Source organism: Balaenoptera physalus (genome assembly GCF_965194825.1).
Source record: "Balaenoptera physalus genome assembly, chromosome: 10".
Taxonomy (NCBI): domain Eukaryota; kingdom Metazoa; phylum Chordata; class Mammalia; order Artiodactyla; family Balaenopteridae; genus Balaenoptera; species Balaenoptera physalus.
This window is the reverse complement of record NC_138889.1, coordinates 34,461,281-34,480,263: the sequence shown is the minus strand read 5'-3', so window position 1 is coordinate 34,480,263 and position 18,983 is coordinate 34,461,281. Positions and strand designations below refer to the sequence as shown.

Sequence of the window (18,983 nt, the reverse complement as noted above, 5' to 3'; positions counted from 1 at the left end):
CACAAACGGTAATTTTATCCAACTGGTTCCAATTACATTTAGCATTTTTTATGAAAGAGGGAGAAAAACAAGAATGGACTCAAGAAAATGTTTTCCTTTTATGATTTACTCTCTACGAGGCAAAGATGAATTGCCTTATGAAGTCAACTTACTTCTTATAACTCAAGGAACATAGCTGTCTAGAGAAAAAAAATTATGCAATGTCTTCCTAGGGGTAAACAAACATTATGTTACAGAATAAATGTGGGCATTTCAGCACATCTGGAAATAACTCCACAACCTACGGTGTTGGACCCCTAAAAAAGATATTTCATGATAATAAATTGTTATCAGCAGATGTTGATTACTTTGAGCCAGGGGAGGTTTAGAAACAAAATAGATGGTTTCTGTCATGCAGAACACAGACCTTCAAAGTGGTCAATTAAAAGAGACACACCATTAATCCAAATGGCAGCTGGAGGAGTTGTTGATTCCTAAATGAAGAAGGGGAAGCAGATCCAAAGGTGATTTTTACACTTGTTTTTCCCGTTAGCACAGCAGCTTCCAAACTGCATACCCTTAACCAAGGTCCAAGTCTTTGCTTTATGGTTATAGATGCTATTTTTTTCAAAGGACATAATAGATACTAGCATTCCCTCTGAATTCTAAACCACTACATATGTTTGTGATATCATAAGAAATCATGATATCACACATACTCTATTTGATTGATTTTATTTTTCATTTGATAAGTATGTTCTTATAAGGAAATGAGTCCTTGATTTTACTTGGAAATCCCTTGTACTGCTGCTGAGTGGCTGTGTTCTAAGGTAACTGCCCCTATGGGTCAGAGAGTGAAGCCATACCTGTGTGGGTAAGTGGTAAGATCTCTGCTTAAAAGAGTAGACATACCTAATGTCAATGATCCAGGAAAGAAGGAGATCCTAGAAAAAGAAATGGAGTTTGAGAGGCATATCTTACACTGGATAAAGGGAGGAGGGTGGTATTCCTTTGTCCATCTGGGCTAAGACTGACTTTTCTTTTTTTTTTTTTTTTTTTTACTTTTTTAAAGATTTTTTATTGGAGTATAGTTGATTTACAATGTTGTGCTAGTTTCAGGTGTACAGCAAGGTGAATCAGTTATACATATACATATATCTACTCTTTTTTTTTAAGATTCTTTTCCCATATAGGCTATTAGAGAGTACTGAGTAGAGTTCCCTGTGCTATTCAGCAGATTATTACTAGTTATCTATTTTATATCTAGTAGTGTGTATATGTCAGTCCCAATCTCCCAATTTATGGAACACTGACTATTAAGGGCTAGATTGTCTGGGGATGGTCTGAGGAGGGGAGGGAAGAATACTCTCTGCCAGTTGGATAAAACTTGGGGTTAGGCAGGGGTCAGTCCTTAGGAGACTCCACAAATGAGCTGAAAGACAGTTATAGCCAGCCAGGAGTTTTTCTCTGTATGTTAATTCTCTTTGGTTATTCCTAAGCATTTGACAAGTACTGATAAAGATACAGCCTCATCTCAGGTGAGGAGAAGGAACTTGAAGGGAAGAGTCTGGGGCTAGAGCTAAAAGGAGAGCAGCATGGTAGTGGCATAGTAATTAGTGACAGATCCCACAGAAGAAGGTGAATCTCAGTGGACAGGCAGCTGGAATATAAGATCTGGGTATCTCCTTCTATGTGGACATTCACTCTTCTGTCTTCCTTAAAGGACTCAGATGCTATTTTATGAAAAGAGCTGGCATCACGTTATTCCTTATTAGAATAAATATTGATGAGAGGATAATGTCTTTGTTGAGGAATAAATTAATTTATACCTTCTCTTTGCTAGATACTATGCTAAGAGTAGAGAAATGAAGGACTAGAGGCATACAGTCTGGTAGAAAGAGATTTGTGAGCAAAAAGTAAAACAGATATTTGAATAGACATATTTATCAGACATAGGGAGGCAAAAATAATGGAGGGATAACAAGCACATAAAAATGTAATGTGGGGCTTCCCTGGTGGCGCAGTGGTTGAGAGTCTGCCTGCCAATGCAGGGCACACGGGTTCGAGCCCTGGTCTGGGAGGATCCCACATGCCACGGAACAACTAAGCCCGTGAGCCATAGCTACTGAGCCTGCGCGTCTGGAGCCCGTGCTCCGCAACAAGAGAGGCCGCAACAGTGAGAGGCCCGCGCACCGCAATGAAGAGTGGCCCCCGCTCGCCGCAACTGGAGAAAGCCCTCGCACAGAAACGAAGACCCAACACAGCCAAAAATAAATTAATTAATTAATTTAAAAAAAATTCTATAAAAAAAAAAATGTAATGTGATTCATAGGCTTGAGTCCATACTCTAACTTCAGTCCTAAACTTTTTCAAGGGATTCGTGTACTCTATCAGCGGTTAATGTCAGAAAACATTTTCTAGCCTGCAGTCTGAATTTTTCATTCCCTTTTAATACATAAATGAATTCAAGGCATATTTTATTTTGCCTGGAGAAAAGAAGGCTATGTTGGGGGAGTCTATTTATCTGTGGTCTCTGACCTTAGGTCACCTCTCTTAAATCAAGAGTTCAAAGTCTGGGTCCTAGGGCTCATAGATGGGTTTCATCCAAAACCATCCTGAGGTCAATTAAAATTTAAAAAGATCCATGACCCATTAAAACATTTTTTTAAAAGGTCATTTTTGTTTCATAATATGAATTAAAGTATACAATTAAGAATCTCTTTGGGTTTCTCCTAAGACCATGATTTAATGACCCTTGGAATCCCTTTTTGTCCATATCCATGTTTAAAGAGATCCTACCAGCAATGGAGCACTGACTTTGTATAAAAAACTACACTAATAACTAGAAAGTAAACAATGCTTCATGTAAAAGAAAAACCATAGTTCTTATAAGTTACACATTGCATAACCTGGGTATCAAAATACACTATGAGTATATTTTCTTATTTTGAATTTTAAAACTTACTCATTTGAATCTCTTATATTTTGGTTCATTTTTATATTTCTTATCTTTAGTGTTCTTTAATTTCAATATAATACATTTAAATGGGCTTATTTTTCTGTATCGCACTAATATTCTTATACTTCATAAACATGAGAGTTAATAACCTCTGGAAAATTATCACCCAGTATCTATTCAAATGTTGCCTCTCCCTCATTCTCTATATTTTCTCCTTCTGGAACTCCTACCTTCTTGTTTCTTAACTCAGTAATGTTTATATTTTCCATTTATTTATGTCTCTGCATTCTAGGTATTACCATCGATTATACCATGGCTAATCTGCATTTTTAACCCTTCCATTGGGTTTTTATTTGAAAATTATATTTTTCACTTACAGCTTTTCTATTTGTCTGTTTTTTAAAAATAAGTCATTCTTTGTTAGAGTTTAACTTCTTTATATACTGTCAACATTTTATACACATTCATTTTATATGTTCTCTTTCATGTTGCTATATTATCTCAAGTTATTAAGGATCCAATACTGCTGTTATGTCGCATGTTAACTCTCCCTCATGGACTGTACTGTCTGCTAACTTTTGTTCTTAGTTGATTGTTTCCTTGTGTGTTTCGTCATGTATTATAGTGAGCATATCTTTAGCAGGGCTTGCTGTTTTCTTGAAAATCCTTGGCAGTCTAGATAGCTGGTACTATACTTTCAGAATGGTTTTCTGTTTTACTCTTCTAGGAGCCTCAGGAGTATTTTTCAACTTGAAGATTTCTAGGTCAGTTAGGTAGTGTAAAATACAAAAGCAAAAATAGAGTCACACGATGTTCAGGCCCAAAGAATGAAATTCTTAGGAGAAGATTCCTTTTCCTCTTACTAACAAAGTTTCTTGTTCTCACTCTGTGCTGATGGCATATTATTCTAGCCTAACTTTTCACTAAAATAAGGGTCCTGGTTTTATGCAGCGGACAGGGATGTCTCAGTTCCAACTCTCTGCCTCATCTGGAACCAAGGCCTTAGCTTTTCTCCATCTCACATGGACATTAGACTCCAACCTCCTGCTCACCCAGATTCATCATCACTGGGGCAACCACAGCATCGGTTCACAGGATATACTCTGGCTTTTAACTTATTTGCTTTTAGCAAATGGTAATCCCTTTTATTTTTTGCAAAATTGGGTACCACGTTAAAATCATTTAGATTATTTTATCCAGTACTGCTAGGTGTTTGTAACCGTAATTTTTTTTAGAATATCTCAGTCTATTGTTTTGCCAGAGCTTTAGTTTACAGTTTGTTTCATTATTCATAATTAGTCTTTTCCAAGCAGAAATTTCAGTTGGACTGTTTCAGATGTTGAGAATTTAGAAACACTTAACATTTTTTTTAACATTTTTTATGTCCAGAATTCTTCTCCATGTTCAGAAGGGATGGACTAGAGACATTTTTAAGTTCTAAATGAAGGAACTCTCTGATATAACTCCTGGGATCCTCCTAGGATATGGACATTTCTTGCTAACCATCATTACAAACTGATCAAACTAGATTGTATTAATTGATTTCCAATTAGAAGTTGAAAAAAGGGAGAATTTGAATCTTTTTCTTCTAAGCACCACTTCAAAATGTTACTTCTTACACTTAAGTTCTGAGAATATGTAATTGCTCTCAAACAAGATAATTTGCCACAATTTTCAGTAGTAAAAGCCTCATAAATATATGTAAAAATCATTCTACATAAGTGAACTATGACACAATATTTTAGCAAGAGTCATAGAACTTATCCCACAGAATTGACAATTTGCAAAAATCTGTTATCTTACAAGGGAAAAAATCTCAGTGATTTGAGATAATGGCAGTACCCATATCTAAAGTATACTAGTGATTGCCACTTTCACAAATATAATGCTTCTCACTCTAGGAAAATATACAAGCAATTGTTTAAATTACAAGTCAAAAGCATATAGAAGCTCTTATTTGTACTCTCTACCAGAGGGAAATAATTTTCTTTCATTCTTTCTCATACATCACAGGTGTGAAGTACTATTGTTTATTGGTTAAAATGTTTCAGTTACTTGATTATTCAACTGGAAAAAATAAAAACCTTGCCAGAGTAAATAGTGATGAAAAGTAACTAAGAACCTTTTGGAAATAATAGATTTGGACAAGACCAAAGTCTTACTTGGAAACATGGCTCACTCTTAAATTTACTATCATACCTCTGACATGACAGGGGGTGCTCATTAAGAATTGAAGCACATTAAAATATTTCTGTTCATCTCTCTACTGCCAAGGCCTATCCATTAAGAGTGATCTAGGATTCCTGAACGAAGGGAGAAAAATATTTATTCTCTAAATAGTAGATGATGTGAAAACTAGATAAATCAATAAGGCAGTAAACCACATTTGAAGAAAGCATTGGGGAAACTTTTCAGGACAACTTGCAATTATTGTTTTATTTAGTCTCTCTCACTACTAACATATAGCCACAAGTGTTTAAAGTCAAATTATTTTCCCCACACAGTAACAAGTGACTGTAGAATGATTAGGTGATAAAGAGAAAAAAAAGATTTTGTCTATGGAACAGTCTAATTTTTAAAAAGCAATATCGCTTTTATAAGTTGCTTAACTTACCCACAGGTAACATTAACAAACATAACCCTCAGGCTTAAGGGTAGATCTTAAGTCTAAGTCAATGAAAAAGTCCATCTATGTTTTAAACATACCCTCAAAGCAAATTTGAAAGTAGCTGCATTCAGAATATCCAGAACTGATTTATTTATTTTTATTTTTTCTTGGCATATATCTCCTTGCTACTCAAAGTGTGCTCCACAGACCAGCAGCCTCTACATCTTCTCAGAGATTGTTAGAAAGGCAGAAATTTGGGCTGCATCTAGACCCTACTGAATCAGAATCTGCACTTTAACAAGCTCCATAAGTAATTCATATGCCATTAAAATTTGAGAAGTTCTGTAGTAAAAGACACAGAAATATTTTCTAATTTAACGTCAAGTACAAGATTTCTTTTGAGGGTGATGTCCTGGAATAACATAGTGGTGATGGTTTCCCCAACTCTGTGCATATACTAAACACCACTGAACTGTACAACTTAAATGGATGTATTTTATGAAATGTGAACTATATCTTAATTTTTTTAAAGAAAAAAATAAGTAACAGTAAATGCTTTCAAACCATACAGCACGTAGATGAATGGAACCAGTTCCAATTTTTTTTTTCTTTTATCTAGGGGAAAAATTAGATGCACCATTTCCCAGGGCTCACTTCTTACTGGGAAAGGGATCTACAGCAGGCCTTGACTCTGGGCAGCCCTGACCAATGATCTGAAGGTGCACCCATCCATCCTGCCCCCCATTCCCCGAGAGTGAGACACACACACACACACACACACACACACACACACACCCCTCTACAGCTGCTTACAGAACTGCTACTGAGAACTGCTTTCCTCGGGAAACCGCATGCGGATGGATGTGACATGTCAAGAAACCAGACTGCCCAATCAACTAAAGGAGCAAAGAGGCAGACACGCTATCTGCCAGCTGCACTTGTGGTCCCAGGCGTGTGGGGGAGGGGAGACTTCCTCATTCCGTCCTCTGCTTGCCCGTGCCACCCATCCCCCGCCAAAAAAGAAACTCCAGATTCTTAAATAAAATCTCGTAGTCACTCAGGGTCCACAGCAGACGATCTTCTTTGGCTTCTACAATTATCAATTTCCGGCCCGCACCTGTAACAGGCTCGCCTCCCCCGGACGCCCTTGGTAAAAGCTTCGCGCTATGGGTGGGAAGGCCTAGAGGTTCTATTTCTCCTACTTAACCCGGCGAACCGGAGGCTGGGGAGAGGATGCCTGGGGTAAGTGCACCCCCTCCCACGCGCACCTTCGAACTTTGCGGCCGTCTGGTAGCCGAGGACCTGTGCGCGCCACCTGAAGGGCTACGGCGGGGAGCGTGCAGAGGGCGGGCGCGCGGGTTCTCGAGTTCCCCCGGCAGGAGCGCCGAGCTGCGCCCAGGACCGAGAGTTCTGGTCGTCCCTCCCACAGTTGCTAAGAGTCTCAGGGGACGCAAATTTGAATCAGTCCCCCGCCCAGACCATGCCTTTGGCGCAGTGACACAGGGTCTCTTTGAGAGCGCCCGATTACTTGGGACTAAAGAAGCCGACAGACACCTATCACCTGTATTGGCGTCGGTACCCCACGGTCCCACTCTCTCGGGAAAAACCTACCCGTGCGTGCTCGCCCGGAGCAAACCTTAGATCCGCGCGCGCCCTCCTCTCACTCGGGTCTCAGCCCGGCTCGCGCGGCCCTGGGAAGGCAGACGCGTCCGGAGACGCGCGCGGAGCCCCGAGTCTTCTCCGGCGAGCGCACACTTCCCGCCTGCAGCACCCCCGGCCTGCCCGCAGCGCCCGCACTCACAAGCAAGGGTAGTAGCCGTAGGGAGGCAGGGGAGGCTGCGGACAGCCGTCGTCTCCCAGCTCCGAGTCCATGAGCAGATAGTCTTGGCTCTCGTTGCGCCGCGCGCGGGCCGGGGTAGCCACCCCGGGAGAGCCTCCCCTCCCGGGCCCGAATGCTGAGCTCTGGTTCATGGCGGGAACGCCCGACTGGCCGGGATCCAGCTCCTGGGGGAGGCGCCTCGGCAGTTCCAGCGGGGACCCAGGGCGGAGGGGTCCGCGTCACCTGCCGGACTGGCCCGCGGCAGACTGGTGCCCAGGGGGCGAGGGTGAGGCGAGGAGCGCAGACGCCCTGCGAGCTGAGCTCCGCGAGCGGCTCACCCGCTGGCCCTGGGAGAAGTCACCACGCAGCGGGTCGCAAAGGGGACCTTGTCTGGGGTGCGTCCGGCCAGGGGACCCCTCGAGGAGGCGGCCGGGGCTCCCGGGCCGAGCGAGCGCAGGCGGGGCGGCGGGTGGCAGCGGAACCTGAGAGCTGAGAGCAAGGGAGACAGAGCTGAAGAGTTACTATGTCAACCGAGACTCTCCAGCCCTCGGCTCCCGCCTTCTTCCCCCGCATCCTCCGTCATGATTCCACCTTTAAAGGGATCGGAACGACGTTCCAGAAAGCAGCCAAAGCCTGTCGTGTAGCCACAACTTTCAGGGCCAAGATGAACCTAAAGTAGGTGGAGCCACACATGCACTTTTTTGGGGGAGGGGGGGAGGCCTAAGAGTTTGCTTATATAGAAACCATACAAATTAAGAACTTTCTAGGAAGCTTCTCTTAAGTAAGACTCAAAGAACTCTTTTTTAAAAGAGACAGGAGCCTCTCCTTTCTCCTGTCTGCCTTCATTTCTTAGGACATTTTCTCTCCCACTCCCAACCCCCGAAGTTATAACTCTTCACTTTAAAATGAACAACATTCTGTGTTCCCAATGCCAAATGTTCCCAGTTCCTGAGCAAATCAACAAAAACAGGCATTTTCTGATGATACCAATAGAGACCAACAACCTGCTTACTTCAGAGAAAAACTTTCCTTCCATCATTGCAAATGCCAGAATTATCTCTCTGCCAGATGTTTCCCACATTTCCGAACTGTTTTTAATTTTAAGACTTAGTTTTAAATTCAGATTTAATCTTCATACATGTGCAAAGTAAAAGAAACTCAACAAGGATGAATCACTATCTGTAGTAGTTCGAGTAGTTGTCATTTAGGAATCCATTCGTTCAACAAATATTTAATTGATCCCAATTGTGTGCCAAGAACCATTTTAGGATTCAGAGGCAAACTAGCCAGATAAGGTGCCTGTCTGCCTTCCTGGAAGAGAAGGAGACAGAGATTAAATGAGCAAATGAGAAAGTATCAGAGAAAAAGGCTACAATAAAAATAAGACAGGTTGATGTGATAGTAACTGGAGACTGACTACTTAAGATTATTAGGAGGTTAAAAGAGACCTTTCCAGGCAGGTGCTAGTTAAGTGGAGATGGACAGGGCAAGGAGCCAGACATGAAAAGATCAGAAACTGGTTGCAATAGGATTGAAGAAAGCCAGACAGTCTGAAATTCTGTTGACAAAGAAGGTACTTTTGCTTCCCATAAATAGGTGGACGATAAAATGGATGTTGGAAGTGTGAAAGCAGTGAACTTGATGGAGGAGAAAAGAGGTCACAAATTTAGTGGTTTTGACTTTGCCAGTACACTAAGAACTAAAGCTCAGAGAGGACAGGAACTGTTGTATTCTGAGGGCCTGGGTCTGTATTTGTCACTGGTATGTGGAATGAGTGAATGAACAGATGGATGAATGCAGTACAGAAAAAATAAGAAAACAGTCTTGGCCACTAAAAGAACATTTACCCTGAAAAACTAATCACCATCATTGTGAAGTACATTATTCCTGATTTAAGAATCTCCTTCTTTGATTTCCCATCATGTGGAGCCATGGTTTAAAATTCTTACTTTCGCCTAATAATTATGCATAGTGAAATTTGTCTGTGGCAGTTGCCATCTGTAAGAACTCAGTAGGTTTGATGCTTGAATGAGTTAGTTAATAAATGTTTAATTTAAATAGTGCCAAAGTAATCTGTTTGGGAACATCAAGTATAGTAAATAATTTAGTGGGGAAGGTAATATTCAAATGTTTTTGACATTTCAAATTCTTTGAGTTAAAGAAAAGTTAGAAAAGACCAGTGGTGTTAGTTGAAGTGTTTCATGAAGTGTTTCATTTCAAAAAATGAAGTTTTTCATTCTCAGGTAGCAACCTTCACACTGAAAAAATTATTACAGTAAACTTATAATGTGATATCAACTTATCACTTTGCAAGATAAGACATGCTTTTCTCTGTTTCTTAAATATAGTTAGTACAGGACCAATAAATCCTAGGGACATTTTCCCAGGAGGGAGAAGGTGGTGTACAAAGGATTAGAGGATTCTGAAAGAGTTTAATGATATGAGGAAGTGGAAAGAGCATTAGATTGGAAGGCTGAAAGCCTTGTTCTAACCATTCCCCTAACTGAAGCTGTATGACTTGAGAGAGGACGTCTAATCTCTCTATGCCTCCTTTACTAATAAGTAGGCAGATATATAATTACTAAGTACTCCTCAATCTCTAATTTTCTGCATTTTATGCTTATCTATGAAGTTTTATCTATTCAATTATGTTTAAAAAAAACAGTGAAACAAAGACAACCCAGACAGTTAATATATTTTTTAATCACGTGAGGCATTGCTGAGTAGATCTGGAGTAATGAAGAAAATTGGTGAATGAAGTTAAAAATTAAAAAATAGTTGGATGAGTAAAGAAAGTATAGTTTTCATGAGCTAAAAAAATTGCTATGCAATTTTATGTATGTTTATGTAGTATGTTTATGGTATTAAAAAAAAAAAAAAAAAAGAACACCAAGTTGTAGGTCCAAGATCTGGAGATGAAGGTAGACTGTGTGTCTCTATGTGGAAAGGGAGGGATGCCATTAAGAGATGACTTTTACCTCATTATACATACCTGCAGTTTGTTTGATTGATTGATTTTGATATAACACAGTATTTTGAAAAGTCAAGAAAAAGAGTTGCCCTCTAGAAGGTCTCAGGCTAAGAGCCCAAAGGGAAAGAAAATGATATTGCTACTGGCATCAGGGACAAAAGGTTGAGAAAACATTATTAGATGCCTAATGACTCAAAAAGAAGGTGTTACATTGAAGACTTTGGGCAGCTGCGGTTTATGAGGTGCTATTGTTGATGGGAAGCCACTGACACAACAGCTTTTCTGGGAAATGCAATTTGGGGTTAGCTGGCCAACAGCTACAAACAATAGTTTAGTCAGAAATTTGTGCGGATAATTCAAAGCATGGAGACCCAGAGCCCTGACTTCTAATGCATGTAGAATCCACAGGGAAAAAAACAAAAGCACTCTAGAAGCTTCAGAAGGCTTGATCTTCTATAAATAAAGGACCTCTGTAAATTCTGGACTGAGTGAAATAGTTGCAGGTGATATCACATCTTTGAACCTCAATTGCTTAATTTTTAAAGTAAAGGGGTTGTAATAATTACATTTAAACCTCTACTGCAGATATTAAAATTTTACTGTGTTAAATATTAGAAACAGTAAAATTAAAGTAGCAACCGACTTTAATATTTTCTTTGATTTGAGCTTAACATAACTATCCAAAATTCTAACATTATCGTATGGGTATTTTTTAAGCACTTGTGATTACCATGGTCTGAGAACAAGTCATGTTCAACTAAATTAATCTCTCTTTTAATAGAGTTATTAGAATGCTTTCAGTAAACTATTGGCCAAGGTCATCGTATAATATATTTGTCAGCAAGATTGAAAAATATGGACTGAGTGATGGAGGAATGACTTGTAAGTAGTCAGAAGACTGTTGAGAAGACTGCTGATCTATGGAACAGTGTCACCCAGGCCTAGTAGATGGAGACATATCAAAAATGGAGGGAGTTACTTTATAAGTAGTTAGTTTCCTATCACTCAACACATTCAAATGCAGCATAGACCTCAGTTTTTTACATATGCTATAAAATAAATGAATGTATTTGTGGCAAATTAAATGACCTCTAAGATCCTTTAAGAAAAAGGCTGAAATTCAAAAACTTATTATCATCTCAGTGGATCCAAAATGCACAATTGATAAAACACAATATCTTTTCCTGATTTATTATTTTTTTCAAAAAAGCTTAGTAAAAAGGCATGTCTTTAACATGGTGATGATCTATTTCAGATAAAACCAACATGGAGAAATACCAGAGATGCTTTCATCAATGTAAGGAATAAGATAAAGATGTTACAATCATTATTAATAATTATTAGCTAAGAACTTCTATAATAAGCTAAATAAAACATGATAAATAAGAGGGAAAAGTTTGAAAAAGAACATAAAGCTATTAATTTACAGATGATATAATTGCCTACTGTAAAAATTTCAAGACTTTTAGCTGAAAATTATTAGAACTGTAGAGTAAGAAATGTGTTTGGAACATTGTTGTATTATAAATGCAAGCATAGAAACTTCAGTAGTTTTTCCTATCTACTAGCAATAACCAAGGATCAAGCATCAAGGATTTGATCCTTGATGTTAAGACTGAGATTTATAGGCCTTTGGGGCTCAAATAATTTCACAGTTTTATAGTTTACTGTCTGGGGATGAAAACCAACAGCCTCTTCAACCTTACAGGTCTCTGCATTTCAGGACTCTATTCTCTTTCAGTTTTGCTTGCAAACTTTCCAATACTATTTAGAGATCACCTCTTTCTTATATTAAATTGCCAAATGCAGCCAACAGCAACCAACATTTGCTATGAACATTAGGTTTTTTCAATTCTTCTTTACAATTAAAACCTCATTAGGTACATTGTCTGTCTTCCAAGTAATTGAAGGTGACAGGTTTTGCCATTTTTTCCTACCACATGACACCAGTTACTCTTGAACTACCCTCTTGCCTGCATTTGATAACAGATTCCTTGTCTGTCATCACCTGGCATCTGAGGAAATGCCACATATTTTAGTTTAGTTTGTTTGTTTGTTTGTCTTGTTTTGTTTACAGAATCACCCCACTTCTAATTATAATTTTGGTGACTGAAATAAAAAGGGTTACTTATGTTAGAGGAGGTCATCAAGAGGACATGACTCCCAGTTGACCCTCAAGCTGGACCTGAGCAATCGGAGACTCCTACACCCTCCCCTGTCCTTGCAATGTATGGAAATACCCATAGTGGGACCCGTTTCAAGGACACAGCCTTGAGAGACCATGTGTTGTTGAGATCATCTGGACTGTATACATGACTGGGCCCAGTTAAGATCTATATATAAACTTTTAAGATTCCGGCAGGTGGAAGCAGAGATCTACTCATCTCTTGCAGCTGCCCAAGACAAGCCTTGGTTATTAATCCTGCCACCGACGAATCTGGAGTGGTCTGCTCTTTCTTCAGTCTCTCCTTGCCTTCTGTGTATGGGGGGCCAGTTTCAGATTTCACTGGAGAAACTCCCGAGTTTTCGAACTTCATAGTGACAAAATATTTAATTTGTTAGAAAATACGGTCATACCACACAAAGCACCCCCCTATTAATAATTTTCCAATTTCCTTCAATACCCAAACTTTATAGAAAGTACCTAGTTCTCAGTACATTTTTGGACACTATTTCTAAGTGATAAATTAATATTTACATACTCAAACTAAAAACAACAGTTTTAACAAAATTATGTGTGTTTCATTGATTTACATTTCAAATACAATAGGGTGGAACATCGAAAATCACAAATACGTAGAAGTAGGAAGTTTTATTGAGAACCTCCTGCTGTGGCAAGATGGTAGCTTGATATGTTACTTCTTTCTTTTAAAATTTTCATTTTGAAATAATTTCAAGTAAAAACTTACAGAAAAGTTTATAGAAAGTAGAAGGAACTGACATATACCCTTCATCCAAATTCACTAATTGTTATATTTTTATTTATATTCCATACTTGGTACATCATCATCTCTATACACAGATAACATTTTTTCTAACCTATTGGATAGTAAGCTGAAGACCTCATTCCCTTCTACCCCGAAATACCTCAATGTGAATTTTCTAAGAACAAGGATATTCAGGTACAGCTATCAATTTAACATTATACAATTCTCTTATATAATCTCCAGAACTTAATCTGATTTTGCAAATTGTTCCAAGGTTGTCCTTTTTGGCAGTTTTCTTTTTTTGGTCCAGGGCCCAGTCCAGGTTCATGCATTGCATTCACATGCCATGTCTCTTTGGTCTCCTTTCATCTGGAACAGTTTCTCAGCTTGTCTTCACCCTGAAGTTGGTATTTTGAAAGTACAGGTCAGTTATTTTGTGAAATGCCCCCCAATTTCAGTTTATCTGACACTTCTTCATCATTAGATTGATGGGTAGGAATACCACAAAAGTGATATTATGCTCTCCTCGGTGCAGCACATCAGGAAGCATATGATATCATTTTGTCCATTATTGGTGATGTTAACCTCGATCACTTGGTTAAGACGGTATTCTCCTGGTTTCTACTGTGAAGTTATTATTTTCCCTTTGTGATTAATAAGTAATTTATAGGGTGATAACATTGGGTCTATGAAAATAAATACCTTGTTCCTTACCAAATTTTATACCCACTAGTTTTAGCATCCATTGATGATTCTTGTCTGAATTAATTATTACTATGATGGTTATAAAATAGTGATATCTCTAATACCATCATTCCTTCCATATTCATTTGTTGACATTCTACTGTAAGAAAGACGTTTTCTTTCCTTACCATTCGTTCATTCATTTTCCATAAACTCATGGGTATATATTTTATTAAAAGTGTTATAATCCATTATTGTCATTATTTATTTTAATACTCGAATGGCCCTTGATTAGGCCCTTTTTATTTGGCCTCTTTAAACTTACTCCATGTGTTTATAGAGAGTCAGTTTTTTTTTTTTTAAATAGGCACATAGTACTCCATTATGTAAATCAGGGGTTGACAAACTGTGACCCACTGGCAAAATCTGATCCTACCATCTATCTGTTTTTGTAAATGAAGTTTTATTGACACACAGCCATGCACATTTGCTTACAGACCGTTTATGACTTCTACAACCACAGAGGTAAGTAGTTGAAACAGAGACAGTATGAGCCAAAAATTACTATCTGGCCCTTTAAGAAAAATTGGCTATCACTTGGTGAAAGTTATTCATAATTTGTTCAAATAATATGCAATGTATTGATATTAAGACTGTATCTGATATTTTTAATTATTAATGATGCTATAATGAATAACTATACATAAGTATTTTCATATTGTTGTAGGTACATTTTTATGGTAAATTCCTAGAAGCAGGATCAAAAGCAAATGCAGAGTTTCTTGAATCTAAAAAACTATGCCTCACTAAACTTTGATAAAATTTAGGCAATTATATGTTTAAATACTTTTTTCTGTCCCATCCTCTCCTCTCCTGTGACTCCAAATACATGTATGTCCCACTCAATATTGTCCCACAGATCCCTGAAGTTTATTTTCTTTCAATCTTTTTCTTATTCTTCTTCAGATAAGATATATTCTATTGGTCTATCTTTAAGTTCTCTGCTCTTTTCCTCTGTCATGTCAATTCTGCTATTAAAACCATCCAAAGATTTTAAAACTTCAGATATTTTGTTATTCTATTGTATTTCCATCAATATTTCTTTTTGCTTCACTGCACACACTTACAGCAGCTCCTTTTAAATCCTTGCCTACTAATTCCAGCATCTGCATCATCTCTATTCATTATCTTTTCCCTTAAAAATGAGTCACATTTTCCTGGTTCATTATTTGTTAATCAATTTTGATTGTATCCCGGAAAGAGTGAATATTATGTTTTGGAGACTCTGGAAAAAGTCTGATATTTTTGTTTTGAAAGCAATTTATTTGATCAAAATTAAATTGCAAACAATTTCTCCTGGGTGGCAACTCAAATCTCAGTTCAATTCTTTTATATGTGGTTGTTGCTTTGAGTCTGCTCCGTGTATGCATAGTTCAAGGGCCAGCCAAAGACTTGGCTAGAGTCCACTCACATAATTTGAAAATTACCCCACACTGGCTCTCTACTTCAGGGCTCTCCCCTGACTTCCCAGCAGCTGAGATTGCCCTGAATTCTGTTCTCTGTTCTACAGTCTTGGAGGTTTACCCACCCTACTTGGTGGCTGTTTTGGCCTGTTCTCAGATAAAAGCTGTACAAGGGGAAAACTTGCTGTGTGTGATACTCTTCTTTCAAGTTTTCACTCTCCTCAAAAAATCCTGAGTTATTCATTCACTCTTAAGTGCCTTTGTATATTTTTGTATTTTATCCAGAGTTAATAGTTGTTACATATGGGAGGTTTGAGTCTGATAGGAATTTAATTTGCAGTATAGAAGTAGGCACATCATAGCTTAACTGCTGAAAACCAAAGATGAGGAGACAATCTTGAAACAAGCCAGTGGAAAATGATATGTTATACACAGGGAAACAACAGTTCAGTTAAACAGTGATTTCTCCCTAGAGGGCCAGAAGACAGTGGTACAACTTCTTTAAATCTTATCAAATCTGGGATTTGAGTCACAGTTAGATTGTATGGGTGTAGAGGAAGTTACCCTTTCTAGTACCTGAATGACTTTATTTTTATACCTAAATATCTGGTCCATTTTGGAGTTTATTGTCGTGTATGGTATGATATATGGATTTACTTTTATATTCTTCCACATGGCTATCCGCTTATCCCAACACCATTTAGTAAAAACTTCACTCATGTCCCAATGATTTTAGATACCATCTTTATCATATATTAAATTTTCATGTGTACTTGGGTCTATTTCCAGACTTGCTATTCCATTCCATTAATGTTTGTTTATTCATATGCAAGTTCCAAACTGTTTTAACTACAGAGGATTTATAGTATATTTTAATATATCGTAAGACTAGTCCGTTCTCTTAGCTTTTCTTTTCTGTGTTTTCCTAGCTATTCTGGTATGCTTAATTTTCCATATGAACTTTGGTATCAACTTTTCTGACTCCAGAAAAAAATATTTGTTGGTATTTTTATTGGGATCACATTACAATTATAAATTAATTTAAGCAAAACTGACATCTTTATGACTCTAAGTTATATTCAAATACAAGGGATGACTTTATTTGCTCGTATCTATTTTCGTGTCTTGTAAAATCATTTTAAAGTTTTCTTCATATAATTTTTACACATTTCTTTCTAAACACAATCCCATTTTAAAATTTTATCAACCTATTTTGAATATGGTTTATCTCCATTACATTATTTAAACAGTTATTTTTGCTTACATGAAGTCCACTGATTTCTAGTTTAATTTTATATCCTGATACTTTACTGAATTATTTTATTGTTTCAGTTTATCACTGATTCTTTAGTTTTCTAGGAATACCATCATATCATTTGAACTAGAGATAGATTTTCTATTTTTTTCAAATTTCTATTACTCTAGTTGTTTCCTGTTATCTAATTACATTGGTTAACACCACGAGTACATTGTCAGTAGTAATGTAGATTAAATACAAATACATACAAATGTATGCTTGTGTGTGCGCACGTGCACATGCTAAGGAAATGTCCATTAATTTCTATTTTCTTGAGTTTTTGCATTTTTTTAAGAGGCTTTCCAAGTAACTATGGAAATAATCATATGACTTTTATCCTGAGATGTATTAATGTGTTCCATTATATTAATGGATATCTTAATACTGAACCATTCTTGCAGTACCAGAATAAATTCCACTTGATCATTATATATTATGTTCTAAATATGGTGCAGAATTTTGCTTGCTAATATTTTATTTAGGATTTTTACACCAATATTCACAAGAGATATTGATCTGTAACATTATTTTTGTGCTATAAAAGTAGATGTTTTGAAAAGCATTCAGAGTGTCAACAAAGGGAATGTTTATCTCAGGTATTATTGATGCTAAAAGAGACTTACTTCATACAAAGCAGATATTGGTTAACAAATAAATTAGTTTTTTGGTGATTAGGACGTGGTGTTTTGAACATTTTGTAGCCTAACATGTTAGTTTATAGCCATATAGATAGTTACAAATAAGTTTTTTACTGTGTTTTAGTAACATTTTAGGAAATTGGTTGAGCGTTTGCCATTGACATAGATGCGTTATAGTTTTTTTCCATTAAAATAATGATAAATTGGCTCCCATTCGTGTTTTTGCATATAACGTCATTTTTCCATGGGCATATTACTGATGTTAAGCAGAAATTGCTTATATAACAATTCTCAACTATAAAGCCTCAAAATGTATAAAGCAAAAACTAATAGACCTACAAATAGAAATAAATCCACAATCTCAGAGATTTTAACATGCCTCTTCTCATGTTTCACATGGGAAATCTTTCTTTATTGAAAGATATGAGTTGAACACAATTGGCAAACTTGACCTAATAGTCATATATAGAGCAATGAACTGGAGCAGGAGCCAGCAAACTGGGCCAAATTCTGCCTGTGACCTGTTTTTGAATGAAATGTGAGCTAAAAATGGTTTTTACATTTTAAAAGAATTGTGAAAAAATAAAGAAAAATTTGTTACAAAGACCATATGTGGCCCACAGAGCCTAAAATATTTACTATTTGGCTCTTCAGAGAAAAAAACTGCTAACCCCTGCACAGAGTGTAGAACATACCCTTTATAAACATACCTGAAATATTAAAATATCAGTCAAAGAGTAGCTCATAATGGTTTTTTAATAAATGATAAAATATCCTGCTGCATCTACTTGTGATATATTCACCAAACTCTGTTTCATTTTCCTCTTTCTGAGCATGTAAGAAAGTAACACTTATCAGATTCTTCTGCACTTAAGGGCCATGTAACTGACTATGAGGGGGTTCTAAACATTTCTGTACATTAATTGACACTATTCCAATTGATATATGGGGCCTATGCCCCCTCCCCTTGAATTGCGATCAACTTTAATGACTCACTTATAACCATTAGACTGCAGCAAAAACAATGATGAGTAACTTCCAAGGCAAAGTAAGAAAAGGCCTTTCTGTTTCCACTTAACTCTCCTGGGTCACTTGCCTTTGCAGTGACCCTACTGGAAGTCCAAATACCTTGAGACCTTCATGCTGTGAAGAACACAGACCACGTGGAAAGGCTAGAGGCAGGTATTCTGGCTGAAAGTCCCAGCTGACAACCAGCACCAACAGCCAGACATATGCATGGAGACAGCCATGATTTCAGTCCTGAGCCTTGAAGTGACTCCCAGCCATCAAGTTTTACCAACTGAGGCCCCAGACTTTGTGGAACAGAGACAAGCTATTCCTGATGTACCCTGTGGGAATACCTGACCCACAGAATCTGTAAATGTAATAAAATGGTGATTTCATGCTACTAAGTTTTGGGGTAGTTTGTTATGCAGCTTCAGTAACTAGAACACTAACCAATGGAACAGAGGTGGGAATTATGTATGACACTTCAATACCTAGCCATAAATCCCTCTTACTCTTAAATTCTCTTCCATAGTGACTCTCTCAGAACAGGAGTTTTGGTTGGCATATGTTAAGACGGAAGGAGCCTGGGTGTTTCAGTGACCACCTGAAGACTGGCCCATGAGATCTACT

At 37.6% G+C, this 18,983-nt stretch overlaps 1 protein-coding gene and 1 long non-coding RNA gene across 7 annotated transcripts in view; one reads left to right on the top strand and one right to left on the bottom strand.

Annotated features, from left to right (window-relative positions):
* TRPC6 (transient receptor potential cation channel subfamily C member 6) overlaps window positions 1-7,949 on the bottom strand; it is a 124,749-nt gene extending 116,800 nt beyond the window's left edge. For 4 of the 6 annotated variants that reach the window (XR_014250097.1, XM_082409899.1, XM_082409900.1 and 1 more), the window contains exon 1: window positions 7,348-7,927. Coding sequence is in view for 3 of the 6 variants with exons in the window: in XM_082409899.1 (XP_082266025.1) it covers window positions 7,348-7,517 (170 nt within the window). In the remaining 3 variants the exon portion in view is untranslated. Of the gene's footprint in view, window positions 1-7,157; window positions 7,323-7,347 lie in introns of those variants that run through there. The other 2 variants (XR_014250096.1, XM_082409901.1) reach the window with 2 other exon arrangements.
* On the top strand, window positions 7,909-18,757 carry LOC309636723. Its single transcript, XR_014250177.1, has 2 exons — window positions 7,909-8,040; window positions 18,450-18,757. It is a non-coding gene; the product is annotated as an uncharacterized lncRNA (long non-coding RNA).
* Window positions 18,758-18,983: the final 226 nt, after the last annotated feature.